This window comes from Atractosteus spatula, chromosome 11 (genome assembly GCF_055471065.1).
Source record: "Atractosteus spatula isolate fAtrSpa1 chromosome 11, fAtrSpa1.hap1, whole genome shotgun sequence".
Lineage (NCBI taxonomy): Eukaryota > Metazoa > Chordata > Actinopteri > Semionotiformes > Lepisosteidae > Atractosteus > Atractosteus spatula.
Genome location: NC_142716.1, coordinates 45,564,953 through 45,592,910, shown reverse-complemented (window position 1 = coordinate 45,592,910; position 27,958 = coordinate 45,564,953). Strand labels below are relative to the sequence as shown.

At 39.4% G+C, this 27,958-nt stretch overlaps 1 protein-coding gene across 1 annotated transcript in view; it reads left to right on the top strand.

Moving 5' to 3' along the window:
• Positions 1-974: 974 nt before the first annotated feature.
• Positions 975-27,958, top strand: part of lmtkb (lemur tail kinase 1 b) — a 43,312-nt gene continuing 16,328 nt past the window's right edge. Inside the window, exons 1-3 of the mRNA XM_088927683.1 lie at positions 975-1,098; positions 20,423-20,556; positions 25,381-25,522. Of these exons, the coding sequence (XP_088783809.1) occupies positions 975-1,098; positions 20,423-20,556; positions 25,381-25,522 (400 nt within the window). The remainder of the gene's footprint in view (positions 1,099-20,422; positions 20,557-25,380; positions 25,523-27,958) is intronic.

Below are 27,958 nucleotides of genomic sequence, written 5' to 3'. Positions count from 1 at the left end.
AATTATTAATAAATATAAGTATATCTGTGTAAAATTATTGTTTTTAAAGATTTCGCAGTATTGGAGGCTTTTATCTTTAAAATAGTTTCTAGTCAGTTTAAGTTGTATACAGAGTCAACGAAGTCGATCTTGTATTTAGATTTGTAGTTCTTCTACGTTTGAGCAGGTAAAAACAAAAAGCCTAAGACTATACTGTTTAATTCAGAAGGATTTGAACCTCAAATGTCCTATTTGCCTACGGGGTTTGTCGTAAATTGGAAATAAATGGTAAACATAAATGAAAAAAAACAAACGACTATTTCTGTCAGAGCAATTTAGCCATCTCGAATCTGTCTCAGTGCATCTTATATGGCTGGTAACCAAATCAATTGACTTTGCAGTGAGCTGCCATCAAATTCTTGAAATTAGAAATAATTGAATTTGGAGTCAATGTACCAGAGGTGATAGATTGAGAAGAGAATTAAATTCAGCAGGGCTAAGTAAAAATTATCCAATCTCCAAATAACAGATACTTCAGCAATCCTGCGAAGGAGCGCAGCTGGACTAATTATCATGTGGATGTGATTGAAAATATTTCTGGCTGGAGTAAGTAACTCTAAAAGCTGATACTAGTTCAATTAGACTTTAATTACATGCAATACGGTTTGTGATCGGTGCATGGATTTTTACGTTAGCGATTTATCAAAAAACATTCGATTTGAGAAGAGTAGGCTGAAAAAAACGGATCATCTGAGTGCGCGTACAGTATGTAGGGGTGGGACTATGAATTGGTAATCCCCAGTACTCAGACTGTATTTTTTATCCACTGAGTCATCTCTGGTGGATTTTAATTCTTTTTAACTCAATCACGCCGCTGTTATCAATGCTGCGCGCCTCATGGGCTGTGGCTTGCCGGGAAGGCGGTGACATCATCGAGACTAGGGTTTATCGGGTTTACTGGCAGAGCTGGCTACGACCTGCGAGGACAGGTGTTTATGTCTTATGCAGTATATTTCATTTGCCTACCTTGTTATCGTGGTGGGGATGGCTGCATGTACATTACGCAGCATGACTCTACAGATCTACAAGACCGTCGGAGCAAGAGGAATGGAAGTCTAGGTAAGTCTGGAAAAAAACTTGTACTGCATTCTGCTAGTGATTTGAAAAAAAAAACGGGATCGTGCATCCTCTTAAATATTCAGTTTTCCCAAACCGGAGTAATTAAACAGCCTCAAGGAATTTTAAATAGTTTTCATTCTTTAAAAAACATCTTTATATTGTACATTTCTGCATTTTATATTATGGTATTTTAGTTAGATTCCTTAACTGGTCTTTTATGTAGTACTTCAGTGATAATGTGTCTATTGTATTTGCTTCTAGAAAGATTTATCTGGCTATTTTTAATTCAGCTAGATGTTTTGACTCTACTTTGATTTACTTTTTCATATTGGTGGGATACTATTTGCTTTTATTTAATGCTCTTCATGCAGAACATACAGTACCAGAGCACCATAAGTTCATATCAAAAAAGAATTTTGGTGACCGTTTTTACAATTCGAATGCTTTTATTTAAACTTAGAAAGGGCACCTCTTATGTTATAATGCCATCAAAATACCCAAAGTATTAGGATTTCCTTTAAGTTGGTGTATGTACTGTAGCATCAGTTATGAACCATTTTGTGTGCAAGGTGTTCTTTAAGCAGCCCTTGAGAAAAACTTAATAGCAGCCAAAAGGATGGTACGAAGACCTGAAATTACTAGTACAATAAAGGCTTGTGTCCACTGGACTGGGTAATACCTGTAGGATAATTGATTGTGATGGCTGGAAAGCTGCTTCAGCTGAAGGGCACTGCACTTATCCCAGCACAAAGATCATTATCCACAGGAGACTGTAGCTCTTGATTTGGAGACTGCATTGATAAACTGCATTAATCACGACATTTTTGAGTGAGAGGTTTCTAAATCCTTTTTAGGGGGATGTGATAAGGACTTAGTTTTATTTTAATCATTGCTTCAGCTGCTTGGAAGAAGTTAAAACCCACCCCAATTCTGAGAGAAAAAAATCATATGACCATAAGAATTTTCTAAGAAATTGTTCAGTTCCCTTTGCAGCACTCGTATACAGTAGATGTGAGCACTGTAACTATTTATACAGTAAAGAGTTAGCAATTATCAAGTGATTTGAATGTAAGCCATTTTAATGCTGTTTTATGAAAACTTTCTTCAGGCTGACGTCCAAGCATATTGTAACGCTCTGGGGTTCACATGGGTATGCGCCCTCGCCGCTGCCGCCTCAGGTCGGCCCCCCCCACCGTCGGGGACTCGAACCCGGGCCTCCGGCATCACTCAACAGGGACCCAGCCAGTTGAGCTAAAGGGAAATCTCCCCTCAGCCCTCCGGCTGCGGTCCCTGCTATTCACAGGGAAGGGTGGTGACGTCACCGCGCTGGTAAGCCAGCTCGAACAACCTGCGGTGGTGGCCGTATGCGTTACAATATATTATGATTAGGAAAATAATTAAATACTTTGGAACAGACCTACTTCGCTGATGTGCTACTGCAGTTGAATAGTTTAGATGTACCATGGGTTTTTACACATGGGGGGGAAAAGACCTGTTTTTTATGAAAAAGGCTTATTGTAAAAGATCTTCATCCACTGAAAAGGATTAAGGAAAACAGTCATGTTTTTTTTTGACAAATTCCATAAAGGAAGTAAATACTGTAAATGCTTGCACTCCAGCAACAATGCAGTGAAGGAAATATTTGAAGAGCTTTATTATATAAATTAGAAGACGCACAACACAACTTTGCAGGACCTGTCAGTTGATGTTAATAGCTTCTGAAATGTGATGCAGGTTGGCAGTGGTGTGAAAACAGTTTACAAGCAGCTTGCAGGTACAACATGGAAATAGACACGTCTACATTTGCTGCCCAGTGCAAGCATTAGAAGCTCATAGATGCATTGTTTAAAAAATATTGTACTGATTGCAATTATAACTGTCTAAACTACTGTAGTATTGTGCTTCCAGTCTATCAATCTACTCCTTTTTCCATGTGCCCAGCTGTCACATATCTTACATGGTACATTTGTTGTCCTGTAGTGTTTCTGACTTTATCCTTCTGTTTGTTTGGTTTTACTGTTTGTCACTGTTAAAGAAAGGAGTGTTAAAGGAGACGTTTTGCTGTATTTTACCAGATTCATAAAGCTGTGCCCCGTTGGCTTGTTGTACATTCTTGAATGGTTCAGGTTGCGTAATTGCCTATGGCACTTATTGTTATTTTTTTGCTTTTCATATTTCAGTCTCTTCTCCCAGGTCATATTTCATCATCACATCATCACTATTACTAATAGCAACACTGCATGATTTTTCAGTGAAATCAACATAAGATGAAACCATGGAGACCAGTTGGGCCATCTGTCCAGTTTGGAGTTAGTAGTTAATTAATCCAAGGATTTCATCTACTGTAGCTGTTTCTTGAATGAAGTCAGGGTGTCGGCAGCATCAACGTGTTCTGTACTCCCAAAAGATTGAAGCTCCCAGTCAGCCGGATTCAAATCTGAGTGGGGAAGACCCAAAAGGTTTTGTAGTCTATCTCCTTAACCACTTGGCCATGACTGCATTACGCAGCATGTAGTTTTATCATTTATCACTTTTTCTAACAAAACCGCTTGATAAATTTTGCTAGCATCTGATGGTCAACATGAGTTAATTCTTAACTGTAAGAAACCAAGCTACATTAACATAATGAAATCCTTCTACCAGTTACATGATGATGTATTTCATCTACCGTTCAGAGTTCTTGCAATGCATATTTATAAGATTCACAAGACCACAGGACGCCCCAAAAAAGTCTTTGGGAATAAAAGCTGAATCGTATGTTTTTTTTCCATTTCTAATTGGTGCGATCTCTGAATTTTAAGTCTCCCTTAAATTCAATGAGTAAAGTCTAAAAGTGAAGAAAAAGATTTAGAAAGGTTTTGTGAATAGATTTTAAGAGGGGGTTCAAATAAACAACACTATAAGTTAAGAAGGAAATACAACATTATCTCATCATAAAGTGAGAAAGAAAGAAGCTAATTCATTTGTGATGGTGAGTTTCTGTCTATAGTAAGCAAAGAACTTTTCAGCTGTACTGCGTCACCGTGATCCTGAAACCTGGTTTCTTGTTACTGTAGCTACAGTTAACAGTAACTCCACTGCGGTGCAGTAAGCACCTGTTTGGCCGATTCAGGACCATGGAAAGTGCTCATAGGGTAAGGAGCTTTGTCTGGTGCAGTAACTCATCATGATGGACAGTGCTCATAGGGTAAGGAGCTGTTTGGTGATTCAGCTCGATAGACAGTGCTAATAGGGTAAGGAGCTGTGTTGGTGATGCAGCACCATGGACAGTGTTCATAGGGCGGGGAGCTGTGTTTGGCAATTCAGTACCATAGACAGTGCTCATAGGATAAAGAGCTGTGTTTGGCAATTCAGTCTCATGGACAGTGCTCATAGGGTAAGGACTTGTTTGGCGATTCAGTCTCATGGACAGTGCTCATAGGGTAAGGACTTGTTTGGCGATTCAGTCTCATGGACAGTGCTCATAGGGTAAGGAGCTGTTTTTGGCGATTCAGTCCCATGGATAGTGCTCACAGGGTAAGGAGCTTTGTTTGGCGATTCAGTCCCATGGATAGTGCTCACAGGGTAAGGAGCTGTGTTCGTGATGCTGCACCGTGGACAGTGCTTAGGACATGGAGTAGTGTTTGGCAATTCATCACTATGGATAGAGCTGTGTTGGTGCAGAGGAGAAAAGGTGCCTGGGGAGAGATAACTGTAGCCTCTTTACACTCTCTCAGATCTGTACCACAGCCAGACACCACAGTCAGATTTACTAGGCTTTAGGACTAACATAAACGTCTTTACTTTCTTTGTATTGGTCTTTCTTTTTTCCAACTGTAAATTTATAGTAGTTACTCTTTATTTCCTGTAAAATGGACAAAAACGGATATTCACTGGGAGATTGCTGTTAGAAGAATCAGTCATTTTGAATGGGGGGGGGGTTATGTGGGACTGTTTTTTAACTCCTGTCGCTGGATCCTTGATTGGTTAAATTTCCTCAATATCCCTCGACCTAGTCATCCTTGTTTAATGGAGATCACAAGTAATGTGCACATTACTGTAGGTCCTGCCTTTATGTGTGTGATTTAGATGAGTTTAGCAGAAGCTGGGCATGGCTGAGCACATAAAAAATAATGTTTAAGGAATGAATGTGTTTCAAAAAGCTTGTATTCCATAACTGTGATTATAGACACAGTAAGAAGGAGAGTGGTGAGGAAGGAACTGGATCACTTTTGACATGTAGCTTTAAACACATGGTGAAGAATGTCAAGTGAGAACTAGAATTGAATTTCTTTTTTTATTGATTGTGATGTATGTGTGGAAATGTGAAGACATTCAAGCATATGCGCATGAGGGGTATAGATGTGTGGTTTGCTCAGATTAATCCATTGAACTGTTTGTAGCGAGCTTGCTGAGGATGGGGGCGGAACGGGTTTTTGTCACGTTCATTCTGCAGATCGGAAGGCAGGCTGCTTAAAAGTCTTGTCTTTATTAATACAGTAAATCTCGCCTCATTGTCAGGCTTCCTGTCTTGTAATGCAGTATTTCATTGGCCATCGCTGTAATCAATGGGAGTGAATTCAGGGTCACTGCAGTGCGGGAGAGAAGGAGGTAGTGACCACTGTTAAAATTGCTTTATTCGCTTGCTGTTGCAGCACAGTCAAATCTGCTTAGTAAGAGCAAAGAGGAGTGAGGAAGAAAGGCTGGATTTAGTAACATAAGACTCTTGTCTTTCTCAGGCTGGGAGTATGCAGGGCATTTTCTTTCTGCAAATATGTTCAGGATTTTAATGCATCTGTTCATTTTTATAACAATTGACATTTATGGGGGGGGGGTGAGGATTTTGGGGGATACGCGTTTATGATTTCAAATCCGCCAAGGATTCAGAAAAAGGAAACATTCTGCTTTGAGGATAAAAACTTGTTGAATTATAGCAGGTGAAATTAAGGATTACTTGCGTTACAGTAGGGTTGGAAATAGGTCAGTAGAGGGGAGTGTCTTCATTAAGTTCATTTTTAAGCTAAAAAATGTGGTTGTGGCTTAATGTGGCTTAACATGCCATCTCTCTTGCTTCTGAAAGATGAGCTTCATTAAAAAGTTTCTTAGTAAAACTCAGAGGAATTTTAAAGCTTTTCTAAGAAGCTGCTTTGCAAGGATATGAGGTGGAGAGGCAGGTTAGTGTTACATAATGGCCTGGATCTTGTTAGTTTAGCATTTTATGATGCACTCAACTCAGCTTTCTCATTTCCACATGAGGCTAGACTTGAAGAATCTTATGAGAAGAAAGTTCTGAAGAACAGCAGAAGAGGGTGAAGTGGGATACATTTCTAACATTCTTTAATAATATAACAAGTCATTCAATTAATTTCCATAGAATATAATTACTTAGCTGTTGTAATACATGCTGAAAGTCAGATTCCAGGTCTGGTATTACCTGCAGTGCTGAAATAGATATGTCCCATTGGTTTTGTTTTTGAAGAAGTGTTTGTGTTTTCGGGGGTGGGTGTCTGATATAATCTTAATTATGAGTTTTCCTGTGTACATATTATATGAGAAAGATACTTTTGTAATCTTCTTAGATTGTCTCTATATCATCTTTAACAACCTACATATTCATGGCAGAAATAGAACTGGAAGTGTTGATTAGGGCCCAGATCTGTAATTAAAGGTGTGAGCTACCTTTAATTGTGTCAAGCCATTACATAACGTTACACTAAACTGTGACTGCGAAGGCAGATGTCACTGCGTTTCATAATCACTTTTATTCTTATTAATTAAGTCATTACTGTGTTATGTAGGCTGCCACAGAAGAACTAAGGTTGAGTCAGTGTGGTAGGGATCTTTTGCAGTCCTGCTATTTGCTTTTACAGGCTTTATTTATGTTTGTAATGCAGCTTCATGCTGCAGTCTCTTTGCGTACGTGCATGTAGATATTTTGCTGGCTCCCTGCTGGCTTATGTGTGTGTGTTTGAATCGGTTATGCATTAATAATTTGCATGTTTCTAGAGAGTCCTTTCTACCACGATTTTGGCTACAGATGATCTCATACAATATTTAACGCATTGCTACACTATGATAATTTGAATGATTGCTCGTTCAGTGCAAGTCCTGGGGCTCTCACTGGAAGCATATTCACATCTTTGTACAGAAGGCCTGATAAATAGATCTCATAAAGTCTACTGATCTTATAGAGATACTGAGAGCCAGGATGTGGAAATGCCAACACTGCTCTCTGGGAATTTTGAAGTGTGGCTCATCTGGAATGACTTCATACAGCTTTTGTCAGCACATGCAATCATGATTATATCTGTTGTGCACATGTTTTCTGAGATGAAACAGTTATGTAAACAGTCCCATTCTGTTTCTGATCTTGAAACTCAGAATTGCATTGCATTTATAATAAGTGTAGTATTATGGTTTTGTTCTAGAAACTGTAAATTTTTTGCAGTCTGTAGTGGTTCTGTTTCACAGATTTGGATGATCTTAAAAATGGTATTTTCTGATAATTGGCAGTTGAATTCGAGGACTATTCTGTTCAATGTAATGCAATTTCTATACTAAAAAGTATAGAACCAACACATCTCTCTTTATTAAATAAACAGGGATATATACACAATGTATATGTATTGTATGTAAATAACTTGTTCTCTCACTCCTTTTTCAATGTAAGGTCTGTTAAGCTGTTTGATTCCTGTTGTGGCTCTCGGGCTTCTGTGCATCTTATCATTTTTGATTGCTGCCGAGCAACATATTCTAATCTCTCAGCTCAGTCGGTGATAATCTGGGAGAACCAGGCTGCCAGGTTCTTTCGAGCCTTGCTGCAAGATAAAAAATTTAATTCCCAGTTTCTTGGTAGGCTTCTTCAACTTGAATAAGCTTATCTACAGAAATAAAACCAATTAGTACATTACTGATATACTGTAGGATTCATAAAGCTCTGAGTACATTTGCTTAGACCGAATGGCTGCAGAAAGCGATGGTCATTCTACTGTTTTTAGTGACTAAATCATTAGAGTCAAGGAAGTAGGTGGCAATGGTATCCAATGTTTTGATTCAATGGTAGCAAGCAAGCCAGTATCCTAAAAAAATCATATGGCAAAGAAAGGCCAAGTGCCTTTGTTTTAGGACTAAGGGGCTTTTTAGTTTTTTTTTTAATTTAGTTATTCCGACCGTGTCAAGAAAGGTCTGCCTCAGTATAGCATAAGGGCTGAGCCACTTTTATACTCTCTGACCTGCAGTGTTAGTCAATTGCATTTACCATGAGAGTGCAAGAGTGGTGACAGATGCCTGCATAAATAGGCTTTTCTAAATTACATTCATGAGTGATCAGGTAAATGTAAACAGTATGTTTCTCCCAGGGTTTATAAAATGTTCTTATGCGATATGCCTTTGCTTTTTGAGGTGCAGTATTTCTAGCACTTATTATTATTGCTATATTACTAGGCAGACATTTTCCTGTCAATGCTGCCACATTCTTGCTGCTGCACTGGAGCTTGAAAGAGCAATACGTAGTTCAAGGCAGGAGAAAAATACTGTAGGTTTATGATCAAATCACATGCTTATTCTCTGTCCTTGTTCACTTATCAACGCTGTATGCTGTTTTTGTTTCACCCCTCAAATCAAATGCAGTCTTAGCCATAAATTATCTCTACCATCACTGAGCATTGTGGAATACAGAGCGTGTCATAAATGATCACTTAGTTTACCTGCTATGGGTATCTTTATAGTTTGGCCTCTTGGTCACAAATTTAATGACACTCTGCCGGTTTAAAGAATGTCTTCTTAAACCACAAAGCAATACTAGCTTGAATATTTAATGCTACAGTAGGTTGAACCTTCAGTATGGTATACTGTATAGTACTGTAGTTTTGGTGTTACTACTGTATATAGTGTTTAATATGAAACTCATGCGCAGTAGCTTTCTTTTTGCATTGGATGCCAAATAGGGCATAACCAGGGGAATAATGGATTAGGCTAGAGTGACTTTTTACAGTATACAGTATGCGCTTACTAGATGTTTGTTGTTCTCACACAGTTGTAAATGCTTATGTTTTGTCCGTCTTTCTATTTTATGGATGCTTTGAGCTCAGTGGGGTGTCCTACAGTATGTGAAACCTGAAGTGGTAAAAAACTGTGTGCTAAAGGAATCTATCGCCAGGAAAATCATAGCCTTTCTTAGGCTTCTGGGAAGGCATTATATACAGTAGATTAAAATCTGACTGCTCCTGCTCTCCACCCTCTCCCTTGTCATTTTCTATGTCTCTTTACATAAAACTGCTGATGTGCATGCCCGAAGAACTCCTATTGGAAAATATGAATGTGATTAAACCATACAACCTTGTGGTTCGAATGGAGTCACCTTTAAATATGCTGCCCCCTCATTAAGCTTTGTTCTGGTTTCTGGGTTGGTTTGATGATGTGCTTGACAGCTGTGCAACCACTTACTGGTTTGGCATCATAGTTTTACCTTTCTGTATTTTGCTTTTTTAAAACAGCTATGTTTGGGTTGTATCTGGCAGCACGGTACGTAATATTAATATACTATAACTACTTATTGCAGTGGCAATACACTTTGTTCAGTAATCTGTATAAACACCCCAGCTTGTTTTTCTCACTTGGGATTTGTTATCTGTAGTGATTTTCTAAAGTGAAAGATCTATAAAGCAAGTTGATATTTGATTTTTTTTTCAAATTTTGACTTGTTAATCTTAAAACATTGATGAAAAATAGACTTTTTACATAAGACTTTACATTTACAGTAACTGTTTTTATTATTATTAACTACAATCAGCCCTCATGCATGTATCCAAGTAACATTAGTACATAAATACTGTCATTTTTTGGAGGCGGTGTTAAACTGAATTGAACGCTTTATCTATATATCCTCGAGAGGACTAAGATATCCATATTTTATTACAGTATGTCAATTTGCTCGTTGTATTTCATCAGGCTTAAGAAATGAACAACAATAAAGTGCATTTTGATCATTCCATCTTCTCTAATTATTTAACCAGATCATTTACTGTATAATTAATTCTGTAATGTCCATAAGAAAAAAACATGTATAATACAGTGACATATGATAAAGCCACATCAAAGAGCATAATTACAAAATGTGTGACTCTCACTTCAATGACCGACCTTAATTAAACAAATGAAATGTAGTAGCTCAGGCCTTTTTAATACAGCTACAGCATAGAGACAGCACAGCTTCTTTTATGATCCAAATAAACAACCTTTTAAATAAAGCCACTTTTCATTATGGACCCGGTGGGCATTATGTGCTGTTTACTATGATTATGGTCTTGCTGGTTTAGGGAAATACATACAACAAATGATAAAAAAGTGATCAGAAAAATAATTCTCAGAATGAACAAGGCAATGCAGTAGTTGGAGTCTTTCAATGTTAATTCTAAACTGTAATTCTCTATGGAACTTTATTAATCTTTCCAGACAAACTCTGAAGTCTGGATATTTGCAAGAACACATTTACCGCAATCAAAAGCTTAATCTTGAGAATTAACTTAAAAAAGTTTAGTTTTTGCAGGTCTGATCCTGAATAACAATGAGATCCTGGAAAGGCTTGATTATGTAGGACATTTAAAAAATAATTCCTACAACAAGAATAGAGCATTAAATCTGATTGTCTGATGACTCCGATACGATGAGAACATTCACTCTGTTACTCAGATGCATGTGCACAATTTGGTGAGGATAGGAGATGCTCTCTTCTGGTCCACAGTCTTCCAAGTTGAGTTAGGATCTGGATAGACACAAGCCTTGATCGCTTTTTCTATTGCTCTGTGATCAACAGTAACTTAATAGCAAAAGGATATCACTTTAAATTAAAATTAATTTTAAAATGACCAAGTATAGCTGATGTCAATATATTAGCGTTACCTTTTGGTGTCATGGCTTCGATTTTTGGATGGATTAAAAAAGGGGGTAATTTTTAGTTGCATCAGTTTGCTTCAAAACCTGGGATGAGCCAAACCTATCAGTTTAAAAGTAATAACAAATATATTATCTGAATGCCCTTAATTACTAGTAAAGCAAACAGCAGTGTTCTAATTATTTTCTGTAGTGCAGAGAAAGAAGCCTGTCCTCTCCTGGTGGCAAGGCAATTCCTGCTAGTAATCCTGCTGTCTTCATGTGTATTTGCCTGTTTGAAACTGGTGTCTGGCTCCCAGAGCCATTATCACTGTATGTTGACAATTATTGTGGATTAGCCAACAAAAGAGTGTAACTTTGTTAAAGAGATGGATAAAAATCGCAGTGCAGACAAAATGTTAGTATGAAGCAAAACCACCAAGCCTACGTCTGTACATGAAAGTCAACTAGAAATTTAACCACTACCCCCCTTCCCCCTCAAAACTGTCTCTAGCACTGTGGTTCTTGAACAAAGCACAGCTTCATGTCTTCTCAAATGCGTGATGTCAATGGCTGTTAGCCCACACTAACAGGAATTCAGTGAAGCCATAAAGTGAATAATGCTTTTGCTGTTCCTAACTATATTGCCCCAGAAATGCTTTGGCATACTCTAGTTAAACCCTTTTGTCTGGCCATAGGAGAGGATGAGACACTTTTACTCTGGAATATCATCACTGCGAAGGGAAAGTTCAAACAACCAACGCAATATTTTGGTTAAAAAGTCTTCCATGTGAGACATGTGGGGCTATACATTCATGTATCTTTATGTGTCTTTATATGTATTAAATATTCACCCAAGGCATTAGATGCTGGAGTACAGAAAAAAGGAGATGTATTGCACTAAATATACGAAGATTTGTCAGTTCCAGAAAACAACCTTACTGAAGGACCGATTTCCGAAGCACCCATATATTGTTAGTTTTAAGTCTTTACAGCTGAAATGTTTTTTTTCTTGCTTTTTTCTGCTTAGAATTATGTTCTTCATATTCTTATATAACCAAGGTTTCTTGATTTAGTCTGTGCATTGCCGATAACATCACAGCAAACTGTGACCTCAGTTTGCCCTCGGGATTGTGTGATTTTGTATTTATCCAGGAAGATCTTAGCAAAACAGAAACCATGGTGGTTTACCATATTCCTGGCAATATTATAGGAGAAGACTGCAATTGTACTCTGTGTGTACTCTCAGTGCCTTAGCCCTGCTATTGGTGCCTTGGTCTTACAGTATGCAAAAAAAATTAACTGACTGATGTTTAAGAAAAATAATTGGTTATGTGAAATGTATTCCAAAAAAGAAAAAAATAACAAGATACTGTACAGTCCCCTCTGCACAACTAACATCTGTATGATCTACAGTTGCCACATTGCTACCACAGTGGTGAGCCACTCAAATGAATTTTTAAAACCACTGAAAGCTGATCTGACCAACATTTGTAGTATTATACAGTATGTCCTTTTTCAGTCATCTTAACCATTAAACTCATTAAATCACTGCTTCTTTGACCTGTGAGCTGCACATTCAGATAGAGACAGGCAAACACAGGGGAAAGCGTCTGAAGAATTTAGGAATAATATAATTCCTAGAGGTCTTAATGATATAAATTCATCTTCTGTATCCATTACAATCTTACCATAACTACGCTAAGTAAGGTCCAACGGGGACATGGTCATGAAAGTTGAATGAGGAATGTGCCTAATTTAGATTTGGAGAACTGGTAGGAAATCAATTTTGGTAAAGGAAAAATGTTGAATTTTGTTATTATCATAGAATCAAATCTTCTGCCTAAACCCGAAAACCTGGAAAGGCCATTGTTTGATGACTAGACCTGTAAAAGTAAAAGAGGTGGAAAAGTTGAAGAGGTTAGGTAGTACTGGATTGATGTAATTCAGAGGCACTGAAAGATGGAGGCATAACTCCTAAATGTCAAGCTGGCAACAAAGAAGGCAAGTGGTTTTGGCTTGCACAGGGATACTGTATGACAAAACTCAAAGTTTTGTCCCAGCAGTTTTAGATAACAAACCCCCAACTGTATTTCCGAGACCTTAGATGAATATCTGCTCCCTGACATCTGCCTCTGAAAGGTGGGCTTGAGAAACATTTTAATTAAAACTCTGAAAGGAAAAGTGGAAGTAAAAGAGTCAGTGGTATGAAAATGAGTTTATATAAAAATGTACTCTTGTATAAACACCAGCCTTGGGGGATTGCTTAGGTAAACACATTGAAAGCTGTTATCACTCTAGAGAGGCCTGTGATTTTCCATCCATAATACCTTTTGAATCAGACAGCCATCTGCATTCCTATGCCTCAAGCTTCCCTTTTTGTGAACCAGCAGAAGACAGCAGGATCTAAGACTCAGAATCCAACTTATGAACCTTCTGCTTTCGATGGCGCGTGCCAACAGTCTGATGTTTTATATCGCTAGGATGAAGGGCTTTCTAATGTGTTGAAACAGCATTTTGAGTTTATGGCTTCATTCTCGACCAAAAAGAAAATCTTGATTGGCATCACAAATACATGAGGCATTGATATTAGAGAATAAGGAAGCTCATTTTTAAATCTTCTTGTCAACATCAAATATCTGAATCTTTCTCTTCCTTGGTATGAAGGTACAAATCTGTGTCATCCCACTACTGACACCTATGGCTTGGGTGAAATGTGTTGGAACCCAAAAGGGTGTTCTGACTCTCTTCAGCTCCTGATCCACATGTGTAGCCTCAGGATTTCCTCACACCTACCTACTGTACATTAGCACAGTATAGAGTTCAATAATGATGTGAACAGAATAAATTGCAATTAAATATTTTCTCTATAAATATGTGGAAACATTACATTTTATTATTGTGTTATTGTTGTATTATTTATAATATGCATGCAGGAAAATTCATTTCTGTACATGCATCATAAATATTTTTTTTGTTGGTACATTGTTTGGTTTTCAGCATTATCCATGTCAGTTGACAGTTAAATATAGAAGTGCATTATACAGTACATAATACAACCTTGTAAATACACAAAAAACTGTAAAAAATGTGCATAGGCCTGTATTAAATCACACCAACCCACCTGCCAGATGCAATCGAAAAAAACTGGTACATGATGACAGCATTTTGTTTCTTGGATGCTTCTCATCTCAGCCTAATAGAAACCTGCCATTAAGTAGTGAGGCTGTAATTTAGGATTTTGTGGGTGGTAAAAAGTTTTGATTTACTCCTGGCCACAGTGCATGACTAAGCAAAGTTGTCCGACACTTCCCAGGATAAAGCATATACCTCCTGCAATAACTCACATGATTGAGCAGAAATGCAGTGCACGATAAAGTTATGGGCAACCCCAGTAAATAAGCCTCTTTCCCTGTTCTGTCATCCCTTCAGCCTGGCGTCCTGCTCACTCTGTCTCTCTTGAATCATCCCCCCCAGCCCCCTCCACACTGTGCTCACTCTCACTCTGACATAAGGCTGCTGTCAGCAGCAATTTCTCGCTGGGGCGCTGTGCTGGAGACAAAAAAAAAAGATGTATCTTTCTCTTAGCCAGCATTTCTAGAGTTGTAAATCTAGCAAGAGAAGAGGGAATTTCTCACGCGCTCTCTCATCCTGGTCTAGATTTAATTAAAACTTTGAACCACCAGTTAATCACAGATTATCTACCATGTACGTGATATTCCCCCTGTCCTACATTAACCTGCCGTGTAATATTAGGATCGTACTCTGTGACTGGCATCTCTCTTAAATTGCAAGCAGTTTACTTCTTGTTGACATTCCTGGAGATTTAGTTCTCAAAAACTGTCCTCAATGGGACCACTCAGCAGGTGATTGACAGCACTGTCTGCACAATGCTGCTTGTGTTACAGCTCGCACAATGGAAGCCTGCAGAGAGCTGTACTGTACATGGGGGAGAGGGGGATGTATCACATTCATGCACTTCAGGTGTATAAGTATGTGGGTACATGTTTGAGAGGGTTGGTGTGAAGGTATTAGGCTCTCCTTGCAAGAGCTCCCTGATTTGTTCCTTTGGCGAGTTAACGCCAAAGTATTACATATGCTATCCCTTTTATATTCGTTGGTTCATTTCATTGTAATTAAAATTTGACCAAACTTCTGAACTAAAAATTGTCAGCACTGTTCAATCTGAGCTGCTCTGTTACCATGAGTGAATCCAAATGAATCTGGCATTGGACCAAGAGCTGTCGGCTTTCAGAAATGTACATGACGGGATATTCTCATGTACTTAAAAAATCTGTTCAGTGTGTTCAAGATGGTTTTGTGAGGAATTCTGCAACTACTGTATTTTTTGTGTCAAAGGTAGACCTGTAGATCTAAAAAACAATTAATGATTATGTGGTGAACTCAATTGCTTTGCTGACTGAGGCCTTGCACTACCGACACATATCAACATCTTCGTTTTAATGTCCACCGTCAGGCCCCGTATACAGTATGAGGTTTGTTTCTGCATCCCCTCAAGTAACCTTTAGATATGTGTTTACCTGCAGTGAGCTTATGTCAACCCTTATGCATAGAATTTTAGACACCGCTCTCCAAAATCACTGTGATTGTTCCAACCTATGACCTCATAAGTAAAGCAGGTGTTATAATGGCCAGAACCATCTTGTGATCAAAATGCTTGCAACCCTGTCTGTCCAACTTTGAATTTTGGAGAGAAGTGCTTGCTGTCGGGAAGCCTGCTCGTGACAGCTCATTCATTCCATGAGAGGTCATCGTGCTGGAACCAAACGAGCAGACACGTGACCAGGTGAACGCAGGCTCCTGCAATGCTCTGCTCCATGGGAGGCATAGCTCTTCTCTTTCCACGGCTCCTTTCAACTGACACCAGGACTCCTCTCTAAACACGCTTACTTGCTGTGACATGTCTGCAAAGGAATGACCTGCACCAGCCTGAAAAGGTCAGCATTTCCATGAGCAGATCATGTTGACAATATTGCACTTGATTGCATCTGAATTAATAGCACTTATTACCATTACTAATGTCGCATTTGAAAATGCCATTCCTTTCAAATCTGACTCCCAATTGATAATATTAATAATTTATATAGCTTTTATTTATCGCGGTTGAAAAGTTTACAAAAGGCTTTATGTTTGAAAAGGTGTTTATCCCCTTTTCATTTGACAATGTTAGTGATCAGGTGTTTTCAAGCCTAGAAATTCCCACGATAGGGTGACTGTTAATAATGTTTAAAAAACTTAAAGCAGTTTTCCCCTAGATTCATGAAAGGATTCTCCTCTCTTGGCCTGTCAGAAGTAATGTCTGTTGCTAAATCGTTTTCTTTGATACCAGTAGTGCTGCCCCAAACACCTGGTCACTCAGGAATAAAGTACTCAGGAGGAAATGGGCACCTGACTCTCAGCTCTCTGTGGAGTAAAAAAACTTGGCTTAGCTCTGAAGGTTTCAGCTGTTTCTTGTTCCGATTACATGCCAGGAAGTTAACTAGGTTGGCTTCTTCTTAAATAGCTAATTAGTCTGAACATGCCAGCATCCATTAGGAACTGTTTACCACAGACATCTCTTTTGAAACACAGAGAGATAGAGTACTCCAGTTTGGAAACAGAGAAGAGCCAGTGCAACTGTATTAGATGGTAGAGCACTCTTTTCTATAATGTTTTCAGAGTGGTTTCAGCTGTGAATGTCAAACTCAGTTAGACATCTTGAAAGCATTCAGAATATTTTTAATCCTGCTGAAGGCCTCTACATTTTTAACCCAACTCGGTGCCCTTGTTTGTGGTTTCTGTAACTGCTTGTGTGCATGTCCCTCTCTACGATGAGTGACCTCCATGTGTCTGTAAGGATCTTTGTCTCGTTCCCTCTGAGTCTAGATAGATGCTTTTATGAATGAGTGTCTTTGTGCACTGCTAGGTTTGTGTATATGTGCTGGGTGAGCCCCTGGGAGCTACTGTATTTTAAGGGACTGATAAGAGACTGGCAGACTGAGAAAAAGAGACTAGATGTAAAAGCTGTGATAAGAAGGCAAGCATGCCACCCACCAGGGAAACACCCTCAGCAGTGTAGACAGACCCAAGAGCACAATAACTATTCTCGGTAATGATACTAGGATCAGGAGTCCATTGTGGATGAAGACCCAGGGGCATTTGTGGACTGCAGCTCCCTAAAGTACTATACCTTTCTAATCCAATTCCAGACAGACTTCTAGTTTTAATTACTTAAAGATAAAAAACTATTTTAAAGGTATTTAAAAGCACTGGGTCACGCTCAAAATCTATGAAATGGTTATCAAAACTATTTGACCCCTTTGACTGTTTCACTTTTTATTTGTACAGTTTTATTTTTGGCCCCCTTTTCTTCATCTTTTAGTCATTAACTGTGCTGGCTGTCGTTCGGAGTCATGAGAACTGAAAGGCTCAGTTATGAAGAGATTTCAACTGGTTTCTGTTGACGGTCTAACAGTCATCAGTGAGCTTTGTAATCTACTGTTAAAATTTCCTTTTGGCTTAAAGTATTTGAGACTTTTTTATTACACTCCATCTGGGAAAGTGAGTCAATCAGAACTATTAAAATGAAGTCCACTCCTCCAGGCAAGCTAGCAGAGTGAGCCTTGTCTTCTTCCTAGCTCTGAGAAGAATATTGTCTGGAATTCCCAGATTAATTAGGGAGACTAGCGGAGCGGTCGATAATATTGATCTGACAACCTGTATCTCTCTCTGTGCCTTTATACTTGTTTTGCTGTGTGATACTTCTTTATTGTCCCTTGTGGGTATTACAGTACAAGCCTGCTTTGAATTAATTGAGCCATGACCAGTGGACAAACACAACAAAAAAATAGAACATACTTGTTTTCAGCTTGTTCAACAATCCTCACTATCCCCATTTTAACTTGGCTCAAAATTAACTACTGTGCCTTATTTTCTATCTAGTTAAAAACGATGCTATATCCTTGCTAAAAAAGTATTATACTTAATATTGTGTGGTACAAATTTATCAGTATTTCATTGTGGCACAGGTAGTACACATGGGCATCCAATCAGAAAAGAAATGTATTACAGTATCTTGACCCTGGTTGCTCGTTTCTAACCAGTGTAGTGTTTGAAAGGCCAGGGTGTCTGTGTGTTCAGGTCTGAGCAATCTTGTGCTGTCAAGTATGTGTGTGTGGCTATGCGATGTTAGGTGCAGAGAGATGCCCACATCAGTCAAGACATTTAAAAGTGAATGAGGAAATACTGCTCCAAATCATCAGAACTCTCTGATGCACAATACTGTGCTACAGGCCCACATCAGTCCTGTAGGCGCTGACTTATTAGCTGGAAATATGTCTGCAAATAAGCAAAGTGCATGTGTGCTGAGGAGAATATCAATCACTTCTTTTAATATTTAGACAGGACTTTAATAAAGACCCCATTAGCTTGAGTTAAGTGGTTTATTGTAATTTTGATTGCATGCAAGATAGTGTGTACTCTTCAAATATTTATAGGCACCTCTAATCCCTGCTATGCAGCATGCTGCTGCCACTTTGTAGTTTGTCTGAAGTGTAAAGAAAAAATTTCATAAACTTGCTCAGTGCTTCAGTATTGAAGTGATGTGCCTTTACATTCAGTTAAGACCATTATGCCATAAATCACTTGCTATGCTATAGTTTCCAACTACATATGCAGTTGATATATCATATGCACTGTATACATACTGTAGTTGTACTATACATTATTCACAAAATGTGAATTACAGAAACCTTTCTGTAAAAGGGATGTAAAAAGGGATTAAATAATCTACCAAAAAATGATCTTTCAGTTTACATCAGGGCTTTTTAAAAAAAATCTTTAAAGCAGATACTGGGTAACTTTTACTGGACTATCTTGGGTTGCAGATGTGCAACTTTATTTTTAGAACTACGTATTTCAGGTCTGAAAGGTGCCAAAAACTCAGTAGGAGGTGACAGTGGCAGCATTGCTCCTACTTAATATAATCATATTTACATTGATTGTGTTTGTTTGCTAAATGTATAGAGTTTAGTATAAATGTGGGTTACGGGGTTATAAAGCCTAAACAGATTGAATGTATATGGTAATACAGCGGGTCTGAACTGTACAGATTGAGGCCTAGACTCCAGAGCTGATCTTTTGCCTGTGCCAGAAAGGCTAGTCTAAGAGCTTGGTTGGTATGCTTATATGGTACTGTGATGCACTGTGGATTGATGCTTGGGAAGTGGTAACTGGGGTATTATGTCAGTATTATCTTTCTGGAGATGTAGCAACGCTACCTAATTGTAGGCAGACTGATACACACAGATGCAAGGCCTCTGAAGAGGCCCAAGGTTATGAGTGATGCACAACATGAGATGCTTTTTAGCTGAAAAATTATTCTTCCACCATCCCTGTTGTCTGCCTTTCCTTGCCTCGTTCATGAGTGCTCTCTGCTGTTCAGAGGGGAGCAGGGCCTAGGAGGAGAAACAGCTGTCAGGGGATCAGGAGGAAACTGGCAGCAGGATATGAAAAAAATGGGGAGATTTACAGCTGAAAGCAATCTGACGTGATGGGCCAACAGTCCAATCTGTTCCCATGGTAACCTCCAAGAGGTTAATGCATTTCTCAGAACCGAGAAATATTTATTAAAGAGGCAGTGACAGCTGCAATTGTCAAAGCTTGCAAAGACAAAAAGCAGGAGGAAAAATTGCTCAAAATCAGTTTTGTTGTCTAAGATTAATTAAAGGTTTATGGAAATTGTCAGGTTTATAGCTAGGCCAGATTTGGAAAGACTGGGTGAATAGTGCATCTTTAAACCGCTACATACAGTGTAATAACATCCTTTCAGTTAGCATAGCCTTCCTTATCCGTGCAGTTCCTGTTCTCCTGGGCTGCCAATCCCTGTCAGAATGCTTTTCCACAAAATGCAAAATGACAGTCCTTTACAGCCCCCACTGCAAAACATGTCATTGTCACTTTGTGTCTGGCTGTGGAGCGAAACCAAGAAATCAACCTTTCTGACGCCCTGTGCTCCTCATCTGTCAGAGAGAAGACAAGTTTGCTCAGGTTACCCAAGCCTGGGTTTAATCCAGTCACTGTTTTTGCGGTCAGAGTTGGGACAGTGGGGTAGTAGAACGTGAAAGACACGAGTCATGTAGAGAGCGGAGGTTGCAGATGTGTAGGCCACCCACAATGGACATAGTACTTTGGCTTCATTTTTTGCCATATTTTTTAAATCGCTGAAGACTGACATCCGGTAGGTTCTCCAAGCTACTTTAAAATCTGAATTGAATTACTTCCATCAAGTGTTAATCATTAGTCTGTTTTCCATGGGTTTTAAGTCGGTGACTTAAGTGGTACAGTATTTGCTGAATAAGAGCCCTCAATGACTACTGGAACACCACCCCCAACTCTAAATTGTTGGGAGGACTATCAAGTGCACTGTTGTTTGCCGTTTATTATCTTTAAACACAGTTCCTCTTTTGACCTGCAGATGGCGCCCCCCTGAGTGAGCTCTCTTGGTCCTCCTCCCTGGCAGTGGTTGCGGTTTCTTTCTCTGGACTCTTCACTTTCATCTTCCTCATGCTGGCCTGCCTGTGCTGCAAGAAGGGGGACATTGGCTTCAAGGTGAGACTGCCTGCTCTCTCGCCCCCTGTTGGAGGTTTTTGGACATGCATCCTTTGGTTATCCCTTGTAAAAACGATAATACCACTTCATGGTGTGACTTCACGTGCACTATGGTAGATTTGATTGAAGCTAAAGAAAAATGTTGGAATGCACGAAGGTTCTTGGACCATCTAAGATTCAAACTTGACCCATTAATGTTTCTGTGCCTCCGTCTGTTTTAAACATTTTCTACAGCTGTAATTCCCCATGTGTACTAAAGGGGTTTTTATGGAGAGAGATTAACCTTCTAACCAGAGTTAACGTATCTGGATATAGGCTGATATTCCCCATCAGGAAAAATCCAGGAATTTGGTTTCTTTTGTCACTAGACCTTAGGCAGTTAACAGGGACAATTTATGTTGTTTTTGTGTATTTTTATTAATAAACAAGTCATTGCAATAAATTGAGCAGGAGTGGATTATGAGATGAGCGTGATGTCTACACACTATGATGTGTAGTTACAGTACATAACAGAAGCTCTGCAAATGGAGTCAATAAACATTCCTTCATCATCTCAAACACTTTGCTCCAGGTTTTTCCGGGACTGAAGATCCCAGCTCTGCCACACTCTCCAGGGAAACAGATTGTGACCAGAACATCTCCTTTAGAGAGAGGCTGTGCTCATATTATTGGTCAATGTGTGGCTGCCCTCAGTACTGGGCCCTCTGCTTTCATGCAGGATTAGGAGAGATTGTGTTATCTCACACTCTTATTTGTGTTTGTGTTTTACAGTGTTAACCACATTTTAAGCATTAAAAAATAATTACTTCACCCGTCTGCCTTGAGCTGTATGCTGATATCTTCCTGCTGCATGGTTTAACGAGATGCATTTTGACACTCAGTAAAAATGCCTGTTTGATAAAACACCAGTTCTGTCCAGTGATTCCCATTTGTTAAATCAGTGAATCAAATTAAAACAGTGGTTTAGATAAAGCCTATGGGCTTGGGTGGATGATTTTGTTTAAAATCTATGCTCTCACTTTTGTAAAATCAGAACGGGATGTCTTTTTCTACCATAAAGACCGATTCAGATTGACAAAAACAAAAAATGTTGTTAATTAATTGCTTTTTTCCCAAGTTTGTAGTCTGAAAACGCATTAAAAGGCAAGTACAAGCTAAAATCAAAACTTTATTCATACTCTGCGCTTGAACGCTAATGGGAAAATGCAAGGCTCTGTTCTAAAACTTCTCTAGGTTTAACATAAGGGCGCTCACTGTCTTTTTACTCACTGTTCCTGAGCTCTGTGCTCAAACACTGAGTATAGCAGAAGAGCTGCTTTATATCTAAAACAAAGGTTTATCTTTTTGTACTCTACATGCCCCTGCAGTAATTCTCTTAACTGCAGGTATGCATTCATTCAGAAGGCAATGCAAGATTTCTCCCAGCCAGCAAAGGATGAGTAGGTGGTCCTTTGAACCACAGTAATGCTAAAAATGATAAAACCAATGGCACATCTGAAAGAGAAGACTTTCTGAACATGTCCTGTAAATGCATTAGAGCTTTTCAGATAGTCAATGAAGGTATGATGTGGGATGGAATTAATACATTCTAGAGCACAATTCAAAAGTGGGTCAAGGCAGCATGAAACAAGAACACTTTGACCTCATCCTTATAATGCATGGAGCCTACATTTATAGTACCCATCTCTACACGTGTGCTGACTCGATAATTGTGACTGTATGCATTTGGTGCATCTGTCAGGGAGAGAGTGGGTGGTGTTCATCTGACTAATCCTCTACTACTGTACATCCTTTTGAGGTTTCTATTTGTATTTTATCCACAACCCTAAAGACTCCTCCTAAAGGCAGTGAAAGTAATTAAAAAGTAACTTCCACCCCTAGCAGCTGTCATCCTTTGAGTCTCACAGGTGGCAGTCCTTTGTCTCCTGTTAGCTGTAATTAGTGGAGCAGGTACTGCAGCTAAACTTAATCAAATCAAGGGGATATGAGGTTTTTGCGCTGCTGTCTGGCAGCCTGAACTCAGACATTGATATAGTCTGGCCCTGTTCTTTGTGCTGGAAACACATGTAAGTAACTGACTCTTGTGCTTAGATCAGGTTTACTAGGAAGCTGTGGGGTGGAGAAGTGGAAGCTGAGACACTAGAGGAATTAATAGCTTATAATTTTGGCAGCAATGAACAGAGAAGTGTTATAAAAGCATGAAAACATCCCCCTCCCAAAATAAGAATAAAGAAGCACTTCCCTTTATACGGCATCCTGTAGCTGGGCCCCATGTCTGGAAAGAGAGGGTGCCTCTCTCCAATGTGCACAGTGGAGGAGGGAATCTTTTCATTAATATTTTCCTTTAAAAGCATTCTCAGGCTCTGTTTAAATTTTCCACACTGTGCGTTTGGGCCGGTGACTGCTGTGCACATGTTCCTGGGACAGAGAGGGAAGGGTGATGTCATGAGCACAGAATGTGAAAAAGCTTCTCTCTCTCTCGTCCTCTGCCTTTCTCTCTCTATTTTTTTTTCTGTAATGCCTTGCATTTTTTTTTCTTTTCGGGCCGTAAAAACAGAGGAGTTGGCTCTGTGTTTGGAGCTGGCTCCTCCTTTCCCTGGGTCCTGTCCGCGAGCAGGATCGTCCCAACGGCACCAGAACATTCCCCTTTTTGAGGGATCTAACAATGAGCCTCTTTCAACACAATGACCCGCTGGCAGCATGCTTCAGATTCAGAAGGGCAGCCCCAGCATCCTGGGATTATAAAAGAGAGCCGATTGACAGTGATATGGGAGTTTGGATGGATGCAGTCCTGAAGGTCAGGTCCAAGCCCAGTTCAATGGCTTGCAGTCTAGGAGCATATAGACATTGGGGTGAGGGACCCTTGTTGTGTCCTTCTCGATATCGAGAACCTCAAGACTCTTTAGAGAAGTGGATATAGGACATAGTGCAGAATACGACTCTGGACCAGGTAAGGAAATATTCAACAGTATATTTCGCTAATGCAAAGTGGAAAATAAGTATGTATTGTATAAAGAGGTGCAGTTTAGAAGGAAGTCAATATTCCTGTGCATTGGTGTTTTAGTATGATAAGTAAAAACAGCAGTGATCGACAAGATGATCCAGTGGTTTAGATAGAAATCCTTATAAACCAGAGATTCCTGGTTCAAGTCCTTTCTCTTCAGTCCCTTGCAGTTTAATCTCATGAGCACTTTTTAAGACATAACCCAAAAACCAAGTAGATGGTTCTGGACCTACAGTTTCTAATGCTCACAGTTTATCCCTTAATCTGTAACATTCTTTGGGTAAAGACATCTGGAAAAAGACCCGTTTGCTGGTAGCTGTCATACTAATATAACTAATATAGAAATATCCTGTGTAAAATGATTGTCTTGGCATCTTAGGAAAAACAAGAGCACAGCTGGTGATTCAAACATATTTGCTGTGATGTGTTGCTCTGGAAACGGCTATAAGCTTCACCCTGAGGCTGGTGAAGCTTATAGAGTTTGGGGATAAAGAATAAGTTGGTGGCTTAAAGTTATAGCATTTTTTATTTCAGGGCTTGGCGCAACACAGCTGGCCAGCCTTCAGTCGTGAGGTGGCACTGTGTCACCATAACGGGCTACAATGAATATCTGTGTCAAGTGCTCTGTTCGCGGGTTTGTAGGGTTACTTTAGAATGCATTACCACTGGAATTAATGATTAGTCTTAGCAAAGATTTCATAACTTGTTCCCTAATTTAAATATTTCCTCCGTAAAAAGTGTTGGCTTTTTTTTCCAAGTAATGAGGATGTGGGTTTGCTTAGATACTGTATCTCTTAGTCTGTTGCTTCTATATAGAAGTAAATAACAGCACTGTTAGGCATGTAAGGGTGTTCTTGGTGCAGTAACCATTGAGATATTAACAGTAATGTGAAACGAGTTCATTTGAGGACTGTGCAGTATATTTAAATTCTGCTCATGTTGTAATGTTCTCAGACAGTGTTTTCTCTTTGCCTAACAGTGGAAAAAGTGTTTCGTAGATTCCCCTTCTCTTTTGAAACTGTGATCAAAGCATTTATTCTGTTGATTAATAGACCCCTGTTGAGACTCTTGTTTTCTCGAGACAACTTTGAACAGTATTTGTGATTTTACTTTTCTTTGAGAAGAGGATTGCTCTGCATCCTGCAGCCCTGGTAAAAAAAACAACAAACATTTATACTGCAGAGGCCAAGGCAGGCCGTGTGAGAACTGAAGCAGTTTGATAAGGGGCCCAGAGGATGCAGGATGGGCGAAAGGGCAGTGGAGGCGGAGGAGGGGTCGAAGTTTTCCATTCAGACAAACTGCTCATCCCTACAACAGAGGTTTTCTATATTTTGTGGCGTACTTGTAAGACTGGTGTAATCTGTAGTATCAAAGTGTGCCATCCACCCACAGTTTGGTGCTGGTCGTTAAATACTTTTTGTTAATGTTTCAAAATGTTATAGGCAGTAAGGATTTATAAGGGCATGTGCAAGACTTTGTGTTTCATAATTGTTAATATTTGAACTTTTTGGTCCAGCATTCTATAATAGTGTGCTCGGATTAGCAAAGCAGGAAGGGATGACAGACATTTGTAGAAGTGCTAAAACCTTCAGCTTTGCTCTTACAAGTATGTCCGCTTATCTCGTTCCATGTTTTTGTGCCGATGCTGCTTTTTGTGGTGGTTGATTAACCAGATTTCCAGGGGCTGCTTTGGTTGTAGAGAAAACGCCACAGCTCCTGGAGGTGTACTGAAAGTGTGGGCCCATGCAAGCATCCCGTGCCTTTCAGCTGAGCAGAAATGGAGGGCAGGCTGGCTGATGGTTGCCCTTTTTTTTGTGCAGGAGTTTGAGAACACAGAGGGAGAGGAGTACCAGGCTGACTTCTCCACCCTCGCCTCTCCAGCCTCACAGAACGGGCCTGAAGTCTACATCTTGCCCCTCACTGAGGTTTCACTTCCTGTGTCAAAGCAGCCTGGAAGATCAGGTAAGATGTAATAGATTTTGATTCTTAATCAGTGCCTCCCAAGAAATTGCACAACTCCCAAATGGAATGTGTTTTTTTTTTCAAAATGGACACTACATGTCTCTGGGCTTCAACTGAATTGTACTTTAGCAGCAAGTGTATAATGTAAAACAGCCAGCCTACATCAAATCCTTGTGGTATGCATGTTTATGCTTTTTGAAATAAATGAAAGAAACTGACCACAGTAATGTGTCTGTCTTGCGCTGGTGGTAACAATGGGTTATTGTTTATTGCTTGTGTTGACTTGGGTCATTAAACTGTGGAATCAATCATATGATGACTGCAGTGGCTGTGGAGACTGATGAGGCTGTCAGTCTCCAGTCTGTAAATTTGCTCTGACTTGCCTATGAAATTAGCTTCTATCTTGTCAGTATCTGTAGGGGAAACGAAAGACAAAACAAACTGTATTAAATAATTAAATATAATCTTTAGCTTTCATCTAATATACTACAGGACTGTTAAGATGAGAGGCAAGTTTCCATCTTGGCAGTCAGTTTAGATTTTAATAGTGTCAGGTAGGACATATATGGGCATTTGCACTTTATCTTTTCTTAGAATGTTCTTAGAATGCCCTTTCCAAATTTTTAGATCCTTAACCCTGAGTAACAAGGTGAATTCATATCTTCTAATACAGCAATTTAAGCAAGATCTCTCAGGTGGATTTTAATATTTGATAATGGTTTTAAATGTATACTGTTGTTCAGTTTCAAAATCATTATAGAACAAACCTTATGGAACTGGTCACTTCATGTACAGTTGATATAAAAAGCAAATGGATGGGAATCAATCAATAAGATGGCTTGTTCTTTAACTTTTTTCTATTTAATACCTATGTAATTTGGAATAATGAGTTGTCTTTTATACCCCGCTTCTGTGCTAAATAAAGATTTGTTTAATAAAGAACCTGTGTGCTTAAGATTTGTAGGGATGAATAGGGAGAAAATACAAGGCAGAGGCAGAGCAAGGAATTTATTAATTCATCTGTTCACCTTTTCCCTTGCTGGAAGCTCCACAATGCCTTACAGGAGAGTTAGTACTGATTGGAGGAGTGGTGCATCCTTCAGTGATATCACTGCAAGCCTGGGTAGGGTTTAGTTAGCTGGAGGTCAAAATTGCAGCTCCTATGTATGGCAACATTCTGAGTTGTGTGCTGCCACATGGCGAATCCCATTCACCCTGTGACATGACCCAGGGTCAATCTTAATCTGAGCTGTAAAACTCAACCTTTGCTCAAAAAGAACACTGGTTGAACCACACAGCAGCACGTGAATTGCTTATTACTATGCCTTGGTAAACTGTAAAACCCAGATTCAAAAGTGAGAACTGCTTGCAGTGCTTTCTGTTTAGTATGATTCTGTTTATGTGTTTAAGTGAAACATTCTTGAGAATCTGAAGTTCGGATATTGGATACTCTGATCGTTATTTGGCCCATTAGCTGAAAGCCATTCAAACACCTTGCTGTAAACCTCAGTTGTGGTAACTCGCATGTTGTGTAACTTGTGACTAACTTGTACTAAGTGTAAGCGAATAAGGCTACAGTATGCATTTATGTTGTGAATCCCAGGATGTGAAAACCAGGTACTGCTTGGATAAGAAAGCTACTAACCAATTGTTCTGCTCTTCTATGTCCGCTGTAGAATTGGGGGAGAAGGGGGGTGATGTTGGGTGTGGTGGATTTTTTTTTCTCTGTTCAGTTTAGGGGCTTCTTCCAAGAATCCCCCTCCGATCGCCTCTCGTTCCAATGCTCAGACCAAAGGGAGGCCAGGGAGTCTGTTGCAGCTGTGCAGCAGGAAAGTCTTCTCATTCGTCCTCTTTCAAAAGAGCTCCACGGCTTAAATTGCACAGATGCAGAAAACAGCTGTATTGCTAAAATATGTACTCCAGAGCATATTGCAAGCTTCCAGGAATTTCCTAAATTAATGTGCCCTTTAATAGAAGAATTTATACTATAGACCTTATACTGACAGCTTAGAACTGCCTGAATGGTTCATATAATATACAATAAGAGGATTTTTTTGCCATAAACCAAATAAGCCTATTAGATGCAAGAATAATAACAACAGTACTCTATCCCCATCTTTGAGAGGCTCAATTTATTCCTACTCAATCACATTCCTATCCATATAGACTTGCGCTACAGCTAATGAACCTGCAAGCAGAAATAGCAATACAGCCACCCCCATGCTTTTCACATCACAGCACTGCTAAGAGGCAGTGCTAGGTCCATATGGGCCTAATATGAATCAAAGGTATTGTGCAAAGAATTTTCTCAACCCCGGCCTACACAACAGAACAGACTGGGGCCCTGCGTACATCTGTACCGTATTTTTATTTCTACAGTGCAGACCTGCTTGAAAAATCCCTGAAGTGGGAAGGGAATTCAGATTTCGGTTTCTG